General features: G+C 33.8%; 2 protein-coding genes and 1 long non-coding RNA gene across 3 annotated transcripts in view; 2 read left to right on the top strand and 1 right to left on the bottom strand.

Annotated features, from left to right (window-relative positions):
* Positions 1-10091, top strand: part of LOC126744880 (uncharacterized) — a 29105-nt gene extending 19014 nt beyond the window's left edge. The window contains exon 5 of the mRNA XM_050452453.1: positions 1276-10091. Coding sequence (XP_050308410.1) covers positions 1276-1566 — 291 coding nt within the window. The 3' untranslated portion in view covers positions 1567-10091. The remainder of the gene's footprint in view (positions 1-1275) is intronic.
* A 1606-nt stretch (positions 10092-11697) lies between these two features.
* LOC126745321 (uncharacterized) lies at positions 11698-15378 on the top strand. Its single transcript, XM_050453092.1, has 4 exons — positions 11698-12167; positions 13034-13767; positions 13887-14590; positions 14649-15378. Exons 1-3 carry the CDS (start codon positions 11960-11962, stop codon positions 13986-13988), a joined length of 1044 nt encoding a protein of 347 aa, XP_050309049.1. The 5' UTR covers positions 11698-11959; the 3' UTR covers positions 13989-14590; positions 14649-15378.
* Positions 12318-12965, bottom strand: LOC126744888 (uncharacterized). Its single transcript, XR_007663368.1, has 2 exons — positions 12784-12965; positions 12318-12699 (listed from the first exon to the last, which is right to left on the bottom strand). It is a non-coding gene; the product is annotated as an uncharacterized LOC126744888 (long non-coding RNA).
* Positions 15379-17964: the final 2586 nt, after the last annotated feature.

Here is a 17964-nt window from a genome sequence, read left to right as displayed (position 1 = left end):
GGAAAAACTCTATTTTCATTAAGTTTTCCCAATTGCATTTTTATCCAACGATTGGTTCCGAGGATGTTCGTGAGTCGTCGGCATCCAAATTCCTGCGATGGGTATAAAAAGGTTCCAGGTCCACCAGGGTGTCACATTCGTCGAAGTAAGGTCGTACCATACCTTTCGAGCGAAGTACCAGTATTTTCTCCGTAGTTCAATACCATTAAATTTTCAATATTTACGTTTAATTTTGTCTTGACGTTGACAGTGTGAATTGGGTTAGGTAAGAGCCACCTGCTGACAGTTTAGCGGCCGCTTCCAAGCTCGCGTATTAAGATCTTTATCGAATCCGTTGCTATTGATATCGTTCCGTCCCGTTCCGTTTTATTTAATTTTAAAATTGTTGTTTGGGCCCATCTTTCTTCGTGTTTTGTAGGGCAGGTAGTAAACGGGTAATTAAGCCAACGTTTCATTAGTTCCGTTCGCGAAAAATTACATTCTTGTTTGGAACCAGAGAAACACTCACTGCGGGTTCATTTTGTTGACCGATTGATTGAGATTGCTTCGCTTGATTGGTGTTGAGTTTCCGGCTTTGCTTCACGAATGTCATCCGTAACCGCTTGTACAAAACATCATAACCCCGTCCCTTAAATCAAACTATTTTGCGTCATAGAGTGCCGAATTTTTCAGTACATTTTTCCAAATAACTGCCTGCGCTTAATCATCGAAATTGGTAATGGAGATTGTTAGATTTTAAGGACACTTTTGTTCATTTAGTTTTAAGCAACCAAAACTGTTACTTACTTATTAATATTTGTAATAATAAAGATTAAGAGCAATAAGATCACATTATAACCGGACAGTCTACTTTCAATCTTTACCTGGTTTCTCCACTGTCTAAAGGCTTACCCGAGAGGCTAGAGAGGACTCTAAGCTCCTTTAATTACTTAGAGTGGCGCCCGAGGCATTTTGTCAACTTTTTCTCCTATAACTGTACAAAGAAATAGTGAGGGGGGTTGACGGATACCCTGCGACGTCAAAGGTAAAACACCCGCTACAAATTCACTATCAAATGACACAACTCCAACCAAATAATGTTAAAACCACTCTAAAGTTACTTTAAACCAGGGAAAAATTTAGGCGTTCGTCGTCGACTAACTCGAATACTCTGTAAAAAGATTCGATACTCGACCATAAGTCCGTTCCATAACTAACTAAACTTTTACATTATTGCAAATTTAATATATTTGTCGCTTTTCCATTACTGTTCCTTAACTTTCTTTTAATTTTCAGAATAAAGAAAACCTCCTTAATGTGGGTGAAAATTTACTAAAAATCGGCTTCGGTCAAACTGAACCTGTTCATCCTCCACTATGCGAAGACCCATTGTTCCTCACTTACTACAGACGGCTTAAGGCAGCAGAAAACTTTGCATTAAAGAAAAAACTCGGCTTAAAATATTACATAGCACCAACGAAACACGCGTTAACCAGTCTTATCAAAAAGATCGCAAAACCTGGTAAAAAAGCTTTGCTTACCACCAAGAAAACGATTAAAGAAATTCCACATATGTCGTCAGCATAGCTAAGGGTTTACGTAGTAGGTGCTGAATGTTTGTTGATTGTGTTGCAGTGCATTGGGGTTTATAATATTTCAAAATATTTCTTTTTTACCAAAAAATATTCGATTAAAGAAGATTTTCATCGTTGGTTTGGAGATTTTTAAGAAATGATAACAATATTTCAGTTTTGGCAGAAAAGAAAGTCGCGGTATAGTAACTCAAATCCATGATATTCTATGATTGAATTACGTTATATGTTTTAAAAATATTTATCCCATGGAATTTGAATGGTAGTTATGAATGGTGAATAAATGACTAGTTCCCTATCCTTATATAGTACAGTAGTTTATTTTTGCCATATATGTATTTGTTTTTATTGATGACTACAAATGAGGCGTTTGCTGCACAAGTGGCCCAAGCATAAAAATAAAATTGTCGAGATATCGCACATGTAATCCAAAAGTGTCACTGTACGAAAAATGTAAATTTTTCAGGAGAGCAATTTAAAGAACGATGTTTTGGCTTTAACCATTTTACTAAACAAAAATGGAAAATAAATTCTTTTATTTGTTTATTTTTTAGTTTTTTGATTGATAGTGTCACTTTTCCATTTATTATATGCAATATTTTTAGAATTTGTCAAAATTTTTCAAACCATAAAATTAAAAAAAAAATAGAAATATTTCGTTCTCAATTTCGTTCCAAACAAAACATTCGCAGCTATCGTTGACAAGTTCAGTCATCGTGAAATTAAACGCATTTAATTTAGACTTATAGTAAAATGTGGAAACATCGCCTTTAGGTAAGGGCAAAACCGTCAGTAGTATCAGTCACCAGTCATAGTATGATACAATAAAAGTATTCGATACATTTTTCTTATCGGCTTCCTTCTCCGTTCTACTCATGTCCTTCTCCAAAAGATGCTGTTCATATTTCTCTGCGAGCTCCAACTTTCGATTTCCTTCCGCGATACGGTATGAGGTGCAAAGTTTGCATTGGTCCTTCTTTGGTACAAAGAAACTGATATTATAATCACTCTTGGAAATTCTTTTATAAGTATGTACCTCTGCTGGTTGACTCCCATTTTTTAAATAATCCGCTTTATAGTCTCTATATAGATCCATTAAATTTTTACCACCATCTATAAATTCTCGAGTAGTCTGTTTCCTTAGATAGTGGCTTTCGATTCGGGGCACTGAATCGATATGTTTTTTTATTCCAGCGATTTTTTCTTGACTAATTTTTTTATGTTTTCCGTGTTTCCCTCTCATTTCGGATTCCACAACACATTGACTGGTAAGTTTTTCTATAACCGTTCTAATGGGTCTGTCGTTGATGCCCAGAGTATTCTTAAAAAATATTTTACATACCCGTATTTTTTCTGAGTCTGCCGTTAACGAAAAAGCATGCTTTGATTTGCGATTACTGTTGATCATTTTATACTGATATTTTGGACAAATGATATCCATACATCGTGAAATAAAATCTCTTTATCTTGATAAACTAGCCAAACCCCAGTAGCTCTCAAAAATAATTGGTCTTTGACCTGATATCTTTTCTGAGCATTTAAGACGGCATTTCGGACCACACGGTGGACCAATTTTCTTCGCAGCCACAACCTTCTTTGATTTTGCTAAAGACAAATACTGCTTACCCGAATTTCGAAGTACTTTAGCGAGTTTCTTTTTGGATAATATCATTAGCTTTCTTCGTTTTTTTATTGGCTCTGGTCTATTTTCTTGGTTCGAAGTCGTTGATTCATTACTGGATGACTGCTCTATGTCTTGAGGGGGATAATACTCATCATCTTCATGAGTTGCGTATGGATCTGTTTCCGTCGAAGAAGTTGTACTGCTTGAGGTTGATGTATTACTTGAAGAGCTACTAGACGATGAATCTGAAGCAGAAGATTTTTGTACTGCATGAGGACTTTCATATCGGGGTAGAGTGTCACATCGGTTTGGAGTTTCACGTCGGGTTGGGCTTTCATAGCGGGTTGCACTAATGTCATATCGGGTTGGGGTTTCACGTTGGGTTTGGCTTTCACATCGGGTTGGACTGGCACATCGGGTGGGGCTTTCATATCGGGTTGAATGGGCTTCTTCGTCTGACAATATTATGTTGGGACGTGGTTCTAGATTATTACTTCCGATATTCAAAATTTTATTTTCCAAAGCAAGCCTTAAAATTAGATCCCTTCTTTGCATATTGGCCTGAAAATAAAGAAAAAAGTACATTGATTTATGCAAGTGACTGCGAAATTTTTGCTATAAGCATGATGTTATTTTTTTAGTTTAAATTTATGACGATGTACATTATAGGTAAACGCTATAAAAATTTTATTTATGATTACTTAACGGACCGAATGTGGGTTAATGAAAAAAAATCCTTATGCTCCACATAAAACTACTAATTTTTATGAGTAATTTAAAATAAAAAACATTTCCCTAAGTTTTTTTTTTGGTACGTCAATGCTTTGACGCATATATACGTAATTACCTACATATAAACTCAACCATATATATATGCTTGTATATAAATTATTTAAAAAATTGGACATAATAAATTCCTTTAAGTGGTAAAATATATACCGGAATTACAAAAAGCACAAAAAAATATTAAACAGAAAAATGACACTAAACAAATAATCTTTCCCTAAAATAACCCTTTTGAGAGAAAGCCTATGGATAAAATGTCTAAACAAAAGGTGTCGTTTTTGCATTACCTTTTGCTTACCTTATTAAAATGGGCTAAACCGTCACTAAACAAAAAATGCACAAGTCCTTGCGTACCCTTTGCTCTTTGCTCCGAATTCGCGTTCCTACTGATTACTGATTTAATCTCACTGTTGCCGCCACGAGCGTATTAATATTGCGTAAGCCATAATGACACTTGCGCCATCTAGAGGTCTCTAATGTAATTATTCAAGATATTTTGTATAGTGACACTTTTGGATTACATGTGCGATATAAGCAAATTATTAATATTGATATTTTGGAAGTTTTAAATTTATATATATTATATGTATATTATATAATAGTAGTTGTCAACTCAATTTTCAAAAATAAGAATTTTACATTTGCATTGTTTATATATTTTAAAACATAAAAGAAATTGTGCAACAAAAATTTTATTTAAACTATATTTTTTATGGTAAGAAACTAAATTTGAAATAATTAATTTTAACCGCTACTATGAAAAAATCTTACACTGTCGATGCAATAAAACCAAACAATTCTAAGAACAACTGTGGGAATTAATGAGGCCAGTAAAAAAAAAACGAAATCTATATAATACTCGGTGATTTCAACGCGAAAATAGGAAGAGACTAGATAGATGACATTGTGGGAAGATATGGACTTTGAATAAGGAATGAAATGCTCATACGATTCTGTAAAGAGGAAGACCTTACCATCACGAATACATTCTATCACCCAGAACATTATACACATGGAAATCCCCTCAAGATAAAGAGAGACAAATAATTCGTAATCATATTAATTAAAAATATTCTAAAATAGCGCCAAGAGCCGACATCGCATCAGATCACAACCCATAATTAGGCAACTTTAGGTTTAAGGAAAAACTAGTAAGCTGCGGAACAATAGCCAGGAAATACAATATTGATGCACTTGGCAACGCTGAAGAACGTAATACACTAAGGGATGATTTAAACAAGAGGATATCAAACAACACACCTATCAAGGCAACAGTGGAATAACATGAAAGAAAACATGCGAGATACGTCCAGAAAGTAGGGTTCCGTTTGGTAATAAAATTAAATTGTGTACAGATACAGGAAACATATTTATTGCACAAAAATCTACAACTCTTAAACTATTTTTCCACACAGGTGCCGAAATTTTGCAGGCATTTGTCATAGCGTGACACAAGTTTTTCTACGTCTTCTTCATAAAAGGTTGCCGCCTGTGTCTTCAACCAGATGGAAACATTTTCTTTCAGCTCTTCGTCACTGTTGAAGTGTTGATCTCCAAGGAAATACTTAAGATGTAAGAACAGATTAAAATCGCTAGGAGCGAGGTCAGGGCTGGTTTCTCGTCACATTTGCAGTGTGTGGTTGTGCATTGTGTTGAAGAAAAACCACACCTTTTGACAGAAATCGTCGGCGTTTATTCTGTATTACGTAGCGCAATTTGCTAAGTGTCTCGCATTAAACATCTGCATTGATTGTTTAACCTCGCGGTAAGAAATCAATCAGTAAGATGCTTTTCCTGTCCCAAAACACTGTGCACATGAATTTTCGAAGTGTCAAGATTTGTTTTGGCTTAACCCTTGCTGGGAATGAAGTATGCCTCCATTCCATTGATTGCCGCTTAGTTTCAGGAGTATCATAAGAAACTCAAGTTTCATCTTCTGTGACAGAAAATAATGAATTAAAAACTGAAGTGCACTACCCATCCGTTTTGTTGTGTGTTCCTCAGTAAGAATTTTTGGTACCCAACGTGAGAAAAGTTTACGAAATTTCAGTTTTTCGGTTACAATTTCATGAATTAGTGATCGTGAGATTTGGGAAAATTCCATAGCGAGAGCACTAATTGTAAATTTACGCTTTTCCTTAAGCTTTTCATCAATCGCTCGCACCAGTTCTTCTAAAATCAAAGGGTTCATCAAATCCAATTTCAATTTGTTTCACTTTCTTAGCATTCAAAAAACGAATCACAGATCTAATTTCACAGGTGGCGGGATTTTCAATCAACACCGACATTGTAAACAATCACAGCGGGAGCTGTTTTTAACGTTGACACGGCCTTCCCTCAATTTGTTGTGCCACACTTTCACTTGAGTTTTTGAGGAGAGTCGATTCCCCAAACTGAGAGTTCAATCTATTCCAAATTTCGATCGGCCCGACATTTTCTTTCGCAAGAAACTTGATGATAATGCGTTGCGCAACACGCGGATGGATTTTCTGTTCACTCATCGCAAAGGAGACTAAATTACTGAGAAGTAACAACAGTCGGTATTACAGAAAAATTCCTTAGGCTTCCAGCTAACACTCCACGAGATGGCATTTCGATCAATGACATACATAAATTACAGTAACTAAAGGTCGATTAATATTTGATCCACCCTCGTAACTTATGATTTCCAATTGCATACTGGTATGCTAAGGTACGAACATCAGCAGTGAGAAGATAGGTTTTTAACTCAATCTCTTCTTTTCTATTAAAAACCTGTTTCACATTATCGGCAGCAACATATAAAAATTCTGCAGCTCCCGAATTTCAGAAGGATTGTACGTGTCTGATAAGCGTAGTTTTGGATATGTTATAGCATCTTGCCGCTACCCTAATTGATAACTCCCCACTGATACATTTATTAGCTGCCGCAATTAAATCCTGGGAGTTTATATGCGCTCTTTTTGCACCTACTTTACTTCGAGGCATTTCAATATGGCTATCTGAAATAAGAGAAAGTCTTTTAAGGTATACCTATATAATTAAAATAAACGTAAAAACGATATTATTTTCGATAAGATTGTGCTTTGCAATAAGTCATGAACCTTCGACCGGTCCAAGGTACATGACTTTTCAGTGACCCAAGGTACACAACGGTATTATATCAGCAATTCTTTGCTTTCTACTTTTAGGTTACGCCTTTAAGTAAAAAATACATTCATTAATATCAAGCTTAAACAAAACAAAGGTAAAAAAACACAAAGACACGGTCTCATCAAATCCATATAATTTCTTAAAGCTACACGTGTTTCGCTCCTATCGGAGCATCATCAGGCCTAGACTTACACAGATCATATTACAACAGAGTTGTAATGTGATCTGTGTAAGTAAAAACATATACAGGGTGACAATTTCAAGAGTAGCCATGGCTTATAATTTTTAAACCGTAAAAGATATAAAAAAATGCTTAAAACCGTTTCTATAGTAACAAGGGGGAACCAAAATGATGAATTTTTTAGGGATATACTATCATCCCCCTAACCCCCAGAGCCACCCCCTTAAAAATTTTAAATTGGAAGGGTAGTCGAGTGATACCTTGTTTGAAAGGTCTATTAATTCCCTATATTATGCGACCCTACTTATAATAATCAATGCATTTATTTTAGAGTTATGCCAATTTTAATATTTTATTAAAGGTTATTTAAGTGTTTTTTAATTTCTTATAAAATTAACATATTTTGAAAATGTCATAAAATATTTAACATTTGAACATTAGTACAAATGGTTAAGAACTAGGAAAACACTCTGCAATATTGCGTTTATTCTATTTTTAAAACAATAAAAATCTGCATTGAACTTTAATTATTTTATTAAATGCTCAAAGTGGCTTCCATTATTTTGCAAGCAAAAGTACAATCTGTTTTCAAACTCTTGACGAACATTTCTAAAAATTCAGTTGTTAATAATCGGCACTCTTGTGTAATTCTTTGTTTTAGCTCCTCAATGGTGGCAGGCTGCGTTTTGAAAACGACCGATTTTAGGTGACCCCAAAGAAAAAAATCGAGAGGGGTGAGATCTGGCGATCTTGGCGGCCACTCAATAGATCCTCTTCTACCAATCCATTGGTCTGGATAATGATTATCTAGCCACTCTCTAACAGGCAATACATAATGTGGTGGGGCCCCATCTTGTTGAAAATGCAATAAATTTTCATCAAGAACAAGATCTCCATTTTCATCCCTTTGGTTTTCCAATTCCGTTATTACTAAAGGCTCAACAGTTGTTTCTAACATTTCAGCATAAATTTCTCCATTTAGATTATCATCAATTAACAATGGCCCAATTATATTATTCCCTAGAATTCCGGCCCACACATTTATTTTTTGGGGATATTGGGTGTGCCCTTCCCTAAAAATATGGGGATTCTCATCACTCCAGTAAGTCGTCACTGAAACAAATGTTTTTTATAAAACGTGGCTCATTTATTATTTTTTGGGTCATTAATTCACAAAATTCGATCCGCCTGTCTGGATCGTCATCACCAAGTTCTTGAACAATCTGTAGCTTGTAAGGATGGAATTTATTAATTTTTAATATCTTTCGTACTGATTCACGAGACACTCCTGTGGCAGCTGCTGCTTGACGAGTCGACATACCAGGATCCATAACAAAATGCCCAAGAACCTCAATCTGAGTTGCTTCATCCAGTATTCTTGGCTGATTTTTCTTTATATCACCTACAAACCCAGTTTCTTCAAATTTTCTTACCAACTTCTGGATGTAATAATGCCCAACCTGCTTATCTGGGTGCCTCTCATTAAATATTGTGGCACTTCTACGAAAACAGCGATTTTGAGAACCATAAATAAATATCATTTCAACTCTTTCGGCGATCGTATAAACCATTGTAAAAATAAAACTAGAGCAGTGAGAGAACTTTAAATCACAAAAAGAACCACGATATTACTAACCAAACCAAAAATTGAACATTTTAAGGCAAAATTTAAATAAACAAAAAACAACAAATATTTCGAGAATGGCAGGCATCGAAAATTTTCCTTTTTTTTACATCGCCAAATACCATTCCGACAATTCAATAATTTCAGTATAAGTGTACTATTTATTGGAGTTTTGTTTTGGCTTTTAACAATTTAACTTTTAACAATAAATATTTTTATTCTGATAGTAAAATGAATTGACTAACATTTAAAAGGACATACATATCTCGAAAATGGTTGCATTGATTTTAATGAGTAAGACGGCAAAATATAGGGAATTAATAGACCTTTCAAACAAGGTATCACTCGACTACCCTTCCAATTTAAAATTTTTAAGGGGGTGGCTCTGGGGGTTAGGGGGATGATAGTATATCCCTAAAAAATTCATCATTTTGGTTCCCCCTTGTTACTATAGAAACGGTTTTAAGCATTTTTTTATATCTTTTACGGTTTAAAAATTATAAGCCATGGCTACTCTTGAAATTGTCACCCTGTATAATAAGACATATATAAGTAAGAAACACGTGTAGCTTTAAGAAATTATATGGATTTGATGAGACCGTGACTTTGTGTTTTTTTACCTTTACCTGTAGCTTATGTTTTCGTTTGGTCTCTTAGAGAAAAAATGGATGATAAGTTTCTATCAAGCTTAAACACCTGTTTTCAATTGTAATAATAAAAATATTTTAACAATTTAAACGGATGTTGACGGATAACAAATTGTTCAATAAATTACTTACCGCGATGCAAAACACAAAACATTGACTGTGTCTTTAAACAACCTATTTAGACACATCGAAGAAATATTAACAGTGGGTAGAAAATAAAATACATTGACCTGAGGTAGAGACCGGTCCAAGGTACAACACTCTCCCCTATACTTTTCTTGTTCTAATGTTTCTCTTCAGTTGTGCTTATCAGGTAAATCTCTCTGTTTTTTTTTAAATAAATTTTATTGACACTAACAAAATAGTAACGCATTAACAAACACTCGGTCAAATGAGTAGTCATTCAAATACTAATGCAAAACCCGCCCACAATAGGTTGGGCCAGTCTTGCTTCATTATTATCCAACCGTGTAATGTAAAAACGAATTGACTATAATTGCACCTCGTATTTAAATTTTGACGAAAATGTGGTTTATGCCAGTTTTGCAGCAACGCCTCAGATATTGTTATATAAACAATTGTTAAAATGTTAAATACGTATTGAATAACTTTCGTCATAATTTTAAGTAGTGGTACTTATCCATGCAATTTTATATTACTAATCTAAAATATCCTCTTAATATTATTATTGTAATAAACTTTGACTACTTATAAGACCTATTACTTTTTATAGTATTTTTTGTTTTAACGAATCCGATAATAACGATTGTTAAATCTTAAGAAGCTTAAATTAGTAAGCCGATGATATTGATAATTTGTACTGTATTTATAATAGTGTTGCTTCCCAAAGTATTGTAACTTTAATCTAAATGAAAATGTTCACGTCTTTACGCACAATATAATTTAAGGTTCCATTTTAATATGTTTTACGATAAAGTTCCTAAATACGAATAAAATTGATTTTTAAAAAATCACAAAAATATTTTTTTATTTAGAATCTGAGAATATCTTTTATTATTAGTAAAGAAATTTGCCAATATAAAATTGTTTTTTTATTTGTCTTTGCAATATATTGTTATAATTATTGATACTATGGTCTTTGAAAAAATATTAATATATTGTGATATTGTTGCTGCTTAAATGAATATACTGATGTTAATTAGTTTTGCTGTTATTTACATCCCCTATAAATCTACTATACAGAGTGTCCCAAAAAAAATATCGACAAACTTGTCAAATGAGTTGTTTGGGCTCTAGAACAAAAAAACTGTTTTTGGTACTATTATTTGTTGGATGTCAATCCAAGATTAATTGATTTTGAATATTATTATTTTTTTAAATTACTTTTCGGAATGTTTAAATTGGGAAATCATAGGATGGTTCTTTAATAATAAGCCATTTTATTTAAAATATATTTTTCCGCGAAAATACGCACATTATTTTGCGGGTTTGTAACCTTACTGACCTTGCCCAATGCAGGCCAAATGCAACGGCCTTATACATATTGACCGCCGCATATAGGAGTATTTCATCAATCTGGGCGGCCAAAAGTTCGTTTTCCGAAATCGGGCCGGAAAAGATTTGATACATGTTTTTAGGTATCCAAGGTGCATCAAACCCAACTGTTATTTATTGTTTATGCTTTATCAACGCTTTTAATTGTCACTTTAAGGTTAATAGTTTGTGAGGTCTATATCAAAGTGTTTAGAATGAAATAAATGTAATAATTTTTAATTTGAATTGTGTCGTACCTAGATTATTTTAAGAAAAGAAAAGTTATGGAGTCTAATACAACAGGTAAGTACTTACAAACTGCATTTTATTTTTTTACATTTATTGTATACTTTCTTTGGTATTCCATTTTTAAGATGATAACCTTTTAGTAATAAACATTTAAAAAAAATATATATCAAAAATGATTAAGTCAAAGTGCCGGGATTTGCCGGGCACTTTGACTAATTAGCAATTGACTGTGTTGTGTGTTGTGTAACTGTCAAAAGTGCTTATTAGCACTTTGACTAATAAGCACTTTTATTAATATTTTTGAATAGCCTACATATTTGTCTTCTATGTTACAAAAAATAAATGTCCACTTTTTTCAACTTTTTGAACTAAGGACGGAGGAGCACATCTCAAAATATCGAAAATTTGAAATGTGACATTTCGTGATTTTTTCATGTTTTAGCTGCATCTGGCTTTCGAAATATGACACGTAGGATGCTATTTACATTTGTCAGCAAGTCAGAAGGTGTTAATATAACAGAAAAATGCAAAAATCTGGAAGGATACATCCTTAACTTTGGACCATTTTCTGATGAGGATGAAATAAAAGTAAAACGAGAAATTCGTCGGTTGAAGTCTGAAATTGTATCAAAATAGAAAAAGTCACATGCTATGTGGGATAAATTAGAAAAGAATAACAAAGGATGGCTGAATGGAATCATTTCACTTCCTAAACCTCTGAGCTCGTCCTCTCAAAGAGTTGGCCGTCCAAAAACAAAATTCTATGATTCGAGTGAAAGAGCCAAGAGAAGAAAAACGGAAACTTTGAGAAGAGACAATGACCTGGAAGAACTTACTTTTGCAACTCAAGTAAAATTAGGTAAGTGAGTAAACAAAATAAATTACTTTTAGACGATTCAATGCTAAAGGCCGGAAATGGCAGCAAATTTATCATCTAAAAAATATAAAGATCATAATAATAACCAACTTAAAGAAAGTACCGTTCAGATTTTAAAAAAATACACACATATCTATTTATCATAATTTTATATTATTAAAATAAAAAAGGAATTAGGTTCTTATTCTTAATTTATAAAAGTTTAATTTAGCGCATCGTCTGCAGACCTACTTATTCTTTGAAGGAAACTTAAAATCTCCTGCCGCAACCTGCTTCGGTCCAGCTCTGGCATTGGCACCTCCTGATCCTGCATGCCGTAAATAAACGTCATTAATGAACCGCGACTCATTTTCCTCAAAGCGGGTCTGAAATGCCTGTCAAATGTTATCATCATCTGCTGTTTGGTGTTGTTCGGTAACCCAATATATGCAGACCAGGTTTTTCTTTGTAGGACACTTGCAATTTCCTGCTGCAACCTAGTTTGGTCCCACTCTAGCATTGGCACCTCTTGATCCTGCATTCCGTAAATAAATGCAATTAAAGTATCGCGACTTATTTCCCTCAAAAGGGGTCTTAAATGCCTATCAAATATATTCACCATGTGCTGTTCGGTGCTGCTCCTTTCAGATATAACATATCGGCTATTATCATTTGCAGCCATTTTCAAAATTATATTTTCGGATTGAAATATTTATAATCACGGGTATATGACAACTAACTTTGTTTTTGACATATTTGTCAATATCGCAGAATACTTGATTTAATAACACATATTTGCTGTAAGTGGATGGTAGATACATAGGTTTTTAAACCCAATTATTAACCGTCTTGTTGCTTTTCTTTTCTAGGTAATGAAGGGAAACGTGATGCTTCTGTCGTGCTGAAAGAAATCACTTCTACACCCAAACGAGCCACTGCCTATAAAAAATCGTTCAGTGCAAGTAAATCCAAAGAGAAGGTACAACTAACACCGCAACAAGCGTTATCAATGTTCATCGAAGCAGACTTATCAAAGAGGCCGTACGAAATCATAAGAAGTTATAATCCATCTATGTATCCATGCTACAGTAAGATCCAAGAAGTCAAAAAAGAATGTTACCCCGACAAAGAATCTATTACTGTCACCGAAACTTTAGCAGATATTAAGCTTCAGAATTTGATGGATCACACTGTATCCAGATTACTGACAGATCTTTACGAAGTAGTTAAAACGCTTGGCGAAGAAGAAAGAAATGCCTTGGAACTCATATGTAAATGGGGATGCGATGGAGAGCAACAAGCGCAATTCAAACAAAAATTTGTATGTGACTCCGACACGGACGCTAACGTGTTCCAAAGCTCACTTGTCCCTTTACGGCTTATTTGTTCCTTAAATGGAAAAATACTATGGCAGAACCCCACTCCTTCATCTCCTCGTTATTGCCGCCCAATCAGGCTAAGATTTATAAAAGAAACCGCAGATGTGACAAGAGAAGAAATCAAAGATGCTTCAAAAAATTTGAACAAAACGAAAGTCCAAATTAAAGAAAATATTGCTTGCGAGGTATCGCATACAATGATGTTGACCATGGTCGATGGAAAGGTGAGTAAAGAAACAAAAATTTAAAATGTTTATTACTATTTTAAGAATCGAACCCAAAACATGATTATTAGGTTTTATTGTTGTACTTCTATCTAATAATTTAAAAAAAAACATTTCAGGTGTGCAACTCTGTGACAAGTACATCATCTACAATGAGGTGCTACATATGTGGCTTAACTTCAAAGGATTTTAACTGTATCCAAAAAAAAGGGGACAGTTAATGTGGAAACTTTTGAGTTGGTTTATCTATTCTTCATGCCCGAATACGATTTTTTGAAGCTGTTTTACATTTGGCCTATAAACTACCAGTACAAAAGTGGTAGCTCAGAAGCGATGAAGAAAAAGAAAAAGTCAAACTCAGGAAACTCGCAATCCAAAGCGAATTTAAGTCAAAGATGGGTCTCATTGTAGATGTCCCAAAGGCAAATTTCGGCAACACGAATGACGGCAATACCAGTAGACGATTTTTTGAAAACCACGAACTGTCTGCAGAAATTACTGGTATAGACGCGACATTTATCTATCGCCTGAAAATTATTCTGGAAGTTTTGTCGAGTGAGCATGAGGTGAATACGAAAAAATTGTCGGTTTTCTATACAGAAACGGCAGAACTTTATATCCAGGTGTATCTTTGGCATTCGATGACCTCCACGCTCCACAAAATACTTATCCATGGGCCTCAAGTGATAAGACATGCTTTGCTGCCAATCGGACAACTGTCTGAGGAGGCTGCTGAAGCCAGGAACAAATACATACGCCTCTATCGCCAAAACTTCGCAAGAAAATTTTCTCGACAAGAATGTAACGCGGACATATTAAACAGGTGAATTATCTTTATTTAGTACTAATAATAACTGTTATGTACCGTCTTTTTTTTACAGACTTCTTCTAGACTCGGATCCTGTAATGACGGGAATGAGACCGAGAAGAAGAAACTTGTCGGAACCTTTCTCAAAAGACACCATATCAATGCTACAGTCGACTGTATTTAATTAGTATTTACTATAGTTGGTATTAATTAATATTGTAGTTAGTATTAATTATTATTGTTGTAGTTGTCGAAACCTTTCTCAAAAGACACCATATTATTGCTACAGTCGACTGTAGTTAATTAGTATTGACTGTATTAATTGTTATCATGTTAGAAACATGATTACAAACCAAAAATAATTTTGGCCACCCAGATTGATGAAATACTCCTATGTGCAGCGATCAAGACAGTGTCATCAGCATAACGAATATTGTTAACCCACATTCCATTAACCTTCATAGCTCTTTCCATTTCTAAAGCTTCTTGAAAAATTGCTTTTGAATATAAATTGAATAAGAATAGAGATTTAGATAGTTATAATATTATATTACTAAAAATATATATTTTTTACGAGCATAATCTTAGTTTATGTCACAGCAAGACTCGAAAAGAATACGTAAATCTCAGTCATAGATGACTAGTTTCATCTTGCATCAAAATTGCAATAAATTTCTCAGGCAGTGTAACGATATTGTACACACCGAGGAACCAGCTAATTCTCTGTCATGGCAAAAGTGGTACACTAGAGATGTGACGATGGCACTGGACCTGTTCTTTCGGAATAGGTAACAGCTGGCTATTCCACGTACTTATTACCAGAAATCAGATGAACCCGTTTGGGACAGTATTTTGTCTTTTGAAAAATGTTTTTAGGAGCGTCTTTTGGGGGCCTATACCTATATCTCATTAATAGGAATTCCTACTGATGTAGATATACGCCCCTTAAGGGAAAAAAATAATAGGTAGGTACTTTTTTTTATCGCACTAAGGCATATCGCATTTTTCCTTAAAAACCCTTATTATTTAAATAAAAATTATATTATTTTTATTCCCTACACAGTGCAAAACTATAATGTGTGTAACAAATCCTAATAACCGCCTCAAGGATGTTTACCAATTTGTTGTATTGCCGCATTTGCAAAGTGGACGAAATAGAAAAAACATTGGTGGCATTGGATCCTACATTGCGAGCTATTAAAGAGAGCCAAATAAGGAAAAGAAAAAATATTCCATTTAAATCTACTGCTCACCCTAATAAAAATATAGAGCCACAAAGGCGGCTGTTTAAAACGAGCAAACCCAAAAAACGAAAGCCCGCTAATTTAGCTGCTCCCTCTACGGACGATATGGATAATGCGGCTTTGCATTTACTATATCCTTCAATTCCTTCATCAAGTTTCCCTTGTTAATTCCGCAGATAAAGATGATTAACTTAAATAAATATATTACCTATGCATTTGATTATATTTAGTTTTTTTAAACCCCATTTTATGAGTAATGTACTATCGTCAGCAAAATTAAGTGGGACAGTCAAAATTATGTTTGAACTCGAATTCATTTCAACTTAAAATATCGAAAAAAGTGTTTTTTATTTTTGCATTATTCAAAGTAAGTATTATTTATTTTTGCATCTATTTTTTGACTTTGACGTTGTCATAATTTTAGGTTGGAATGATTGTTGAGTAAACCAAAAAGAAAACGAAAGTTGATCCAAAAAAAATCCTAAATAACATAAAAATTCCTATTATATTGCCTGTTGTTTACGTTGATTCTATATACCTATAAAATCTAACAAGATTTTTTCCGGGCATGAATTGTGCAGCGGCCTTAAGAGCGTAATCCAATTCAGCCAAGAAAATTTCAAAAATAGTACAGGTGACGTTTAGTACGATCGATTATCAATCAACGATATCGATTAACAATCATTCGATATTAGAATTTAGACGGTAAAAACTGCGTTGAAAAAATCTGGATAGATGAGATCTAAGAAACTAGCGCTTTTTTAATATTATTTTTTTATTAAATTGTTAGTTAATGGATTATCAATCATTATTGATAAGAATCAATTTTTTGAAATTTAAATTCTAAACAGCTAAAATATAGCGTTGAAAATTACCTTAATTTCCTGTATGTTTAAGCATTGTTTTTTATATGATTTTAGGCCTAATTAAAAAAAATAAAACTACAGAAGTCTAGTTTTGTCCTTTCTGAACAAATATTTTAAAACCCCATATCAAAAAACCTTTTAGATTCTTAGATCTCATCTATCCAGAAAAGCCCTTTTTTGGCCAATTTTCGCAGGCGTATGAAGCCTCTTTTTTTGGGCGACTCTCTGTTTGTAAGGTTGGCGCATCAGATATAATTTTTTTTTGGGGAATGTGCACCTCACGTTATTTTAATAAATTGTTAAAAGTTGATCCAGAGGTCATAATTTTATTTAGAAATACTACCTACATATTTAATGTATCAATACCAAAAGTAGATTATTATATTTTATTTTGTGGTTTTTGGCTTGTCTTTTAACTAGCATTTTATTACTTCTATGACTGCACAATTTCACCTGGCCGAATGAAACCTTTAAAACGAGGTATTTTATTAAATTTGTCCTTATTCTAATTTAAAATCATAAAGCTATCTCCTCGCTCTATTAAGGTACCTACCTAGGGGTTGCTGGTTGCCGGGTTAATTCCATAAGGTTGGTGAATATAATAATATTGTATTGTCATAAGACAAGAACCCAATGTTTGTGTAAAATTTTGTTACAATCGGTTATGTAGCAGTAGTTCAAAAGTCAAAAAGTTAGTGCAATATTTGAAACAATCAAAATGTACATATATTTTAGATACGGGCCAAAGATGAATAAAACTGTTAAAAAACAGATTTTATTAATACTAATATACCTAAAATAACTCAATTAACGTATCACCAGTAAATCTATCTAAATCAAAACAACCATTTCAGCTTTCAGCCTCGAAAAACGTTTTATTTATTATACAGGTAATACAATTTCAGCGATGGCTTGACGGGGCGATAAGGCGACGGGGCAATACCAGTGCGCTTTATCTGAAAAGTTGTTAGGTAGACTCTTGTTTCAGTTTCGTGCACCGTGTGGTGCTGCCGCGAAGCGTCAAATCTAGGAACGGTTTATTTTAGCTGCGTGGACTTGGCTTTTGGCTTCTTTGAGTCAGGTTTTCAACGACGCTGGAATCTCCGGTTGGATATTTTTTTAAGACATGGGATGATGCTGCCAACTATGTTTTTATTATTTTTTTTAACATACAACAAACACAGTGGTGTCATTTAGGTGGTCAAGTGATGAGTGATTTACTTAAGGGTGGAGACAGATTGAAATTTCTTAAAAGTTAAATTTTATAAACAAATAATTA

This window comes from Anthonomus grandis, chromosome 15 (assembly GCF_022605725.1).
Source record: "Anthonomus grandis grandis chromosome 15, icAntGran1.3, whole genome shotgun sequence".
Classification (NCBI taxonomy): domain Eukaryota; kingdom Metazoa; phylum Arthropoda; class Insecta; order Coleoptera; family Curculionidae; genus Anthonomus; species Anthonomus grandis.
Note: the sequence above shows the minus strand (reverse complement) of the source record. Positions and strands in the feature narration are given on the sequence as shown.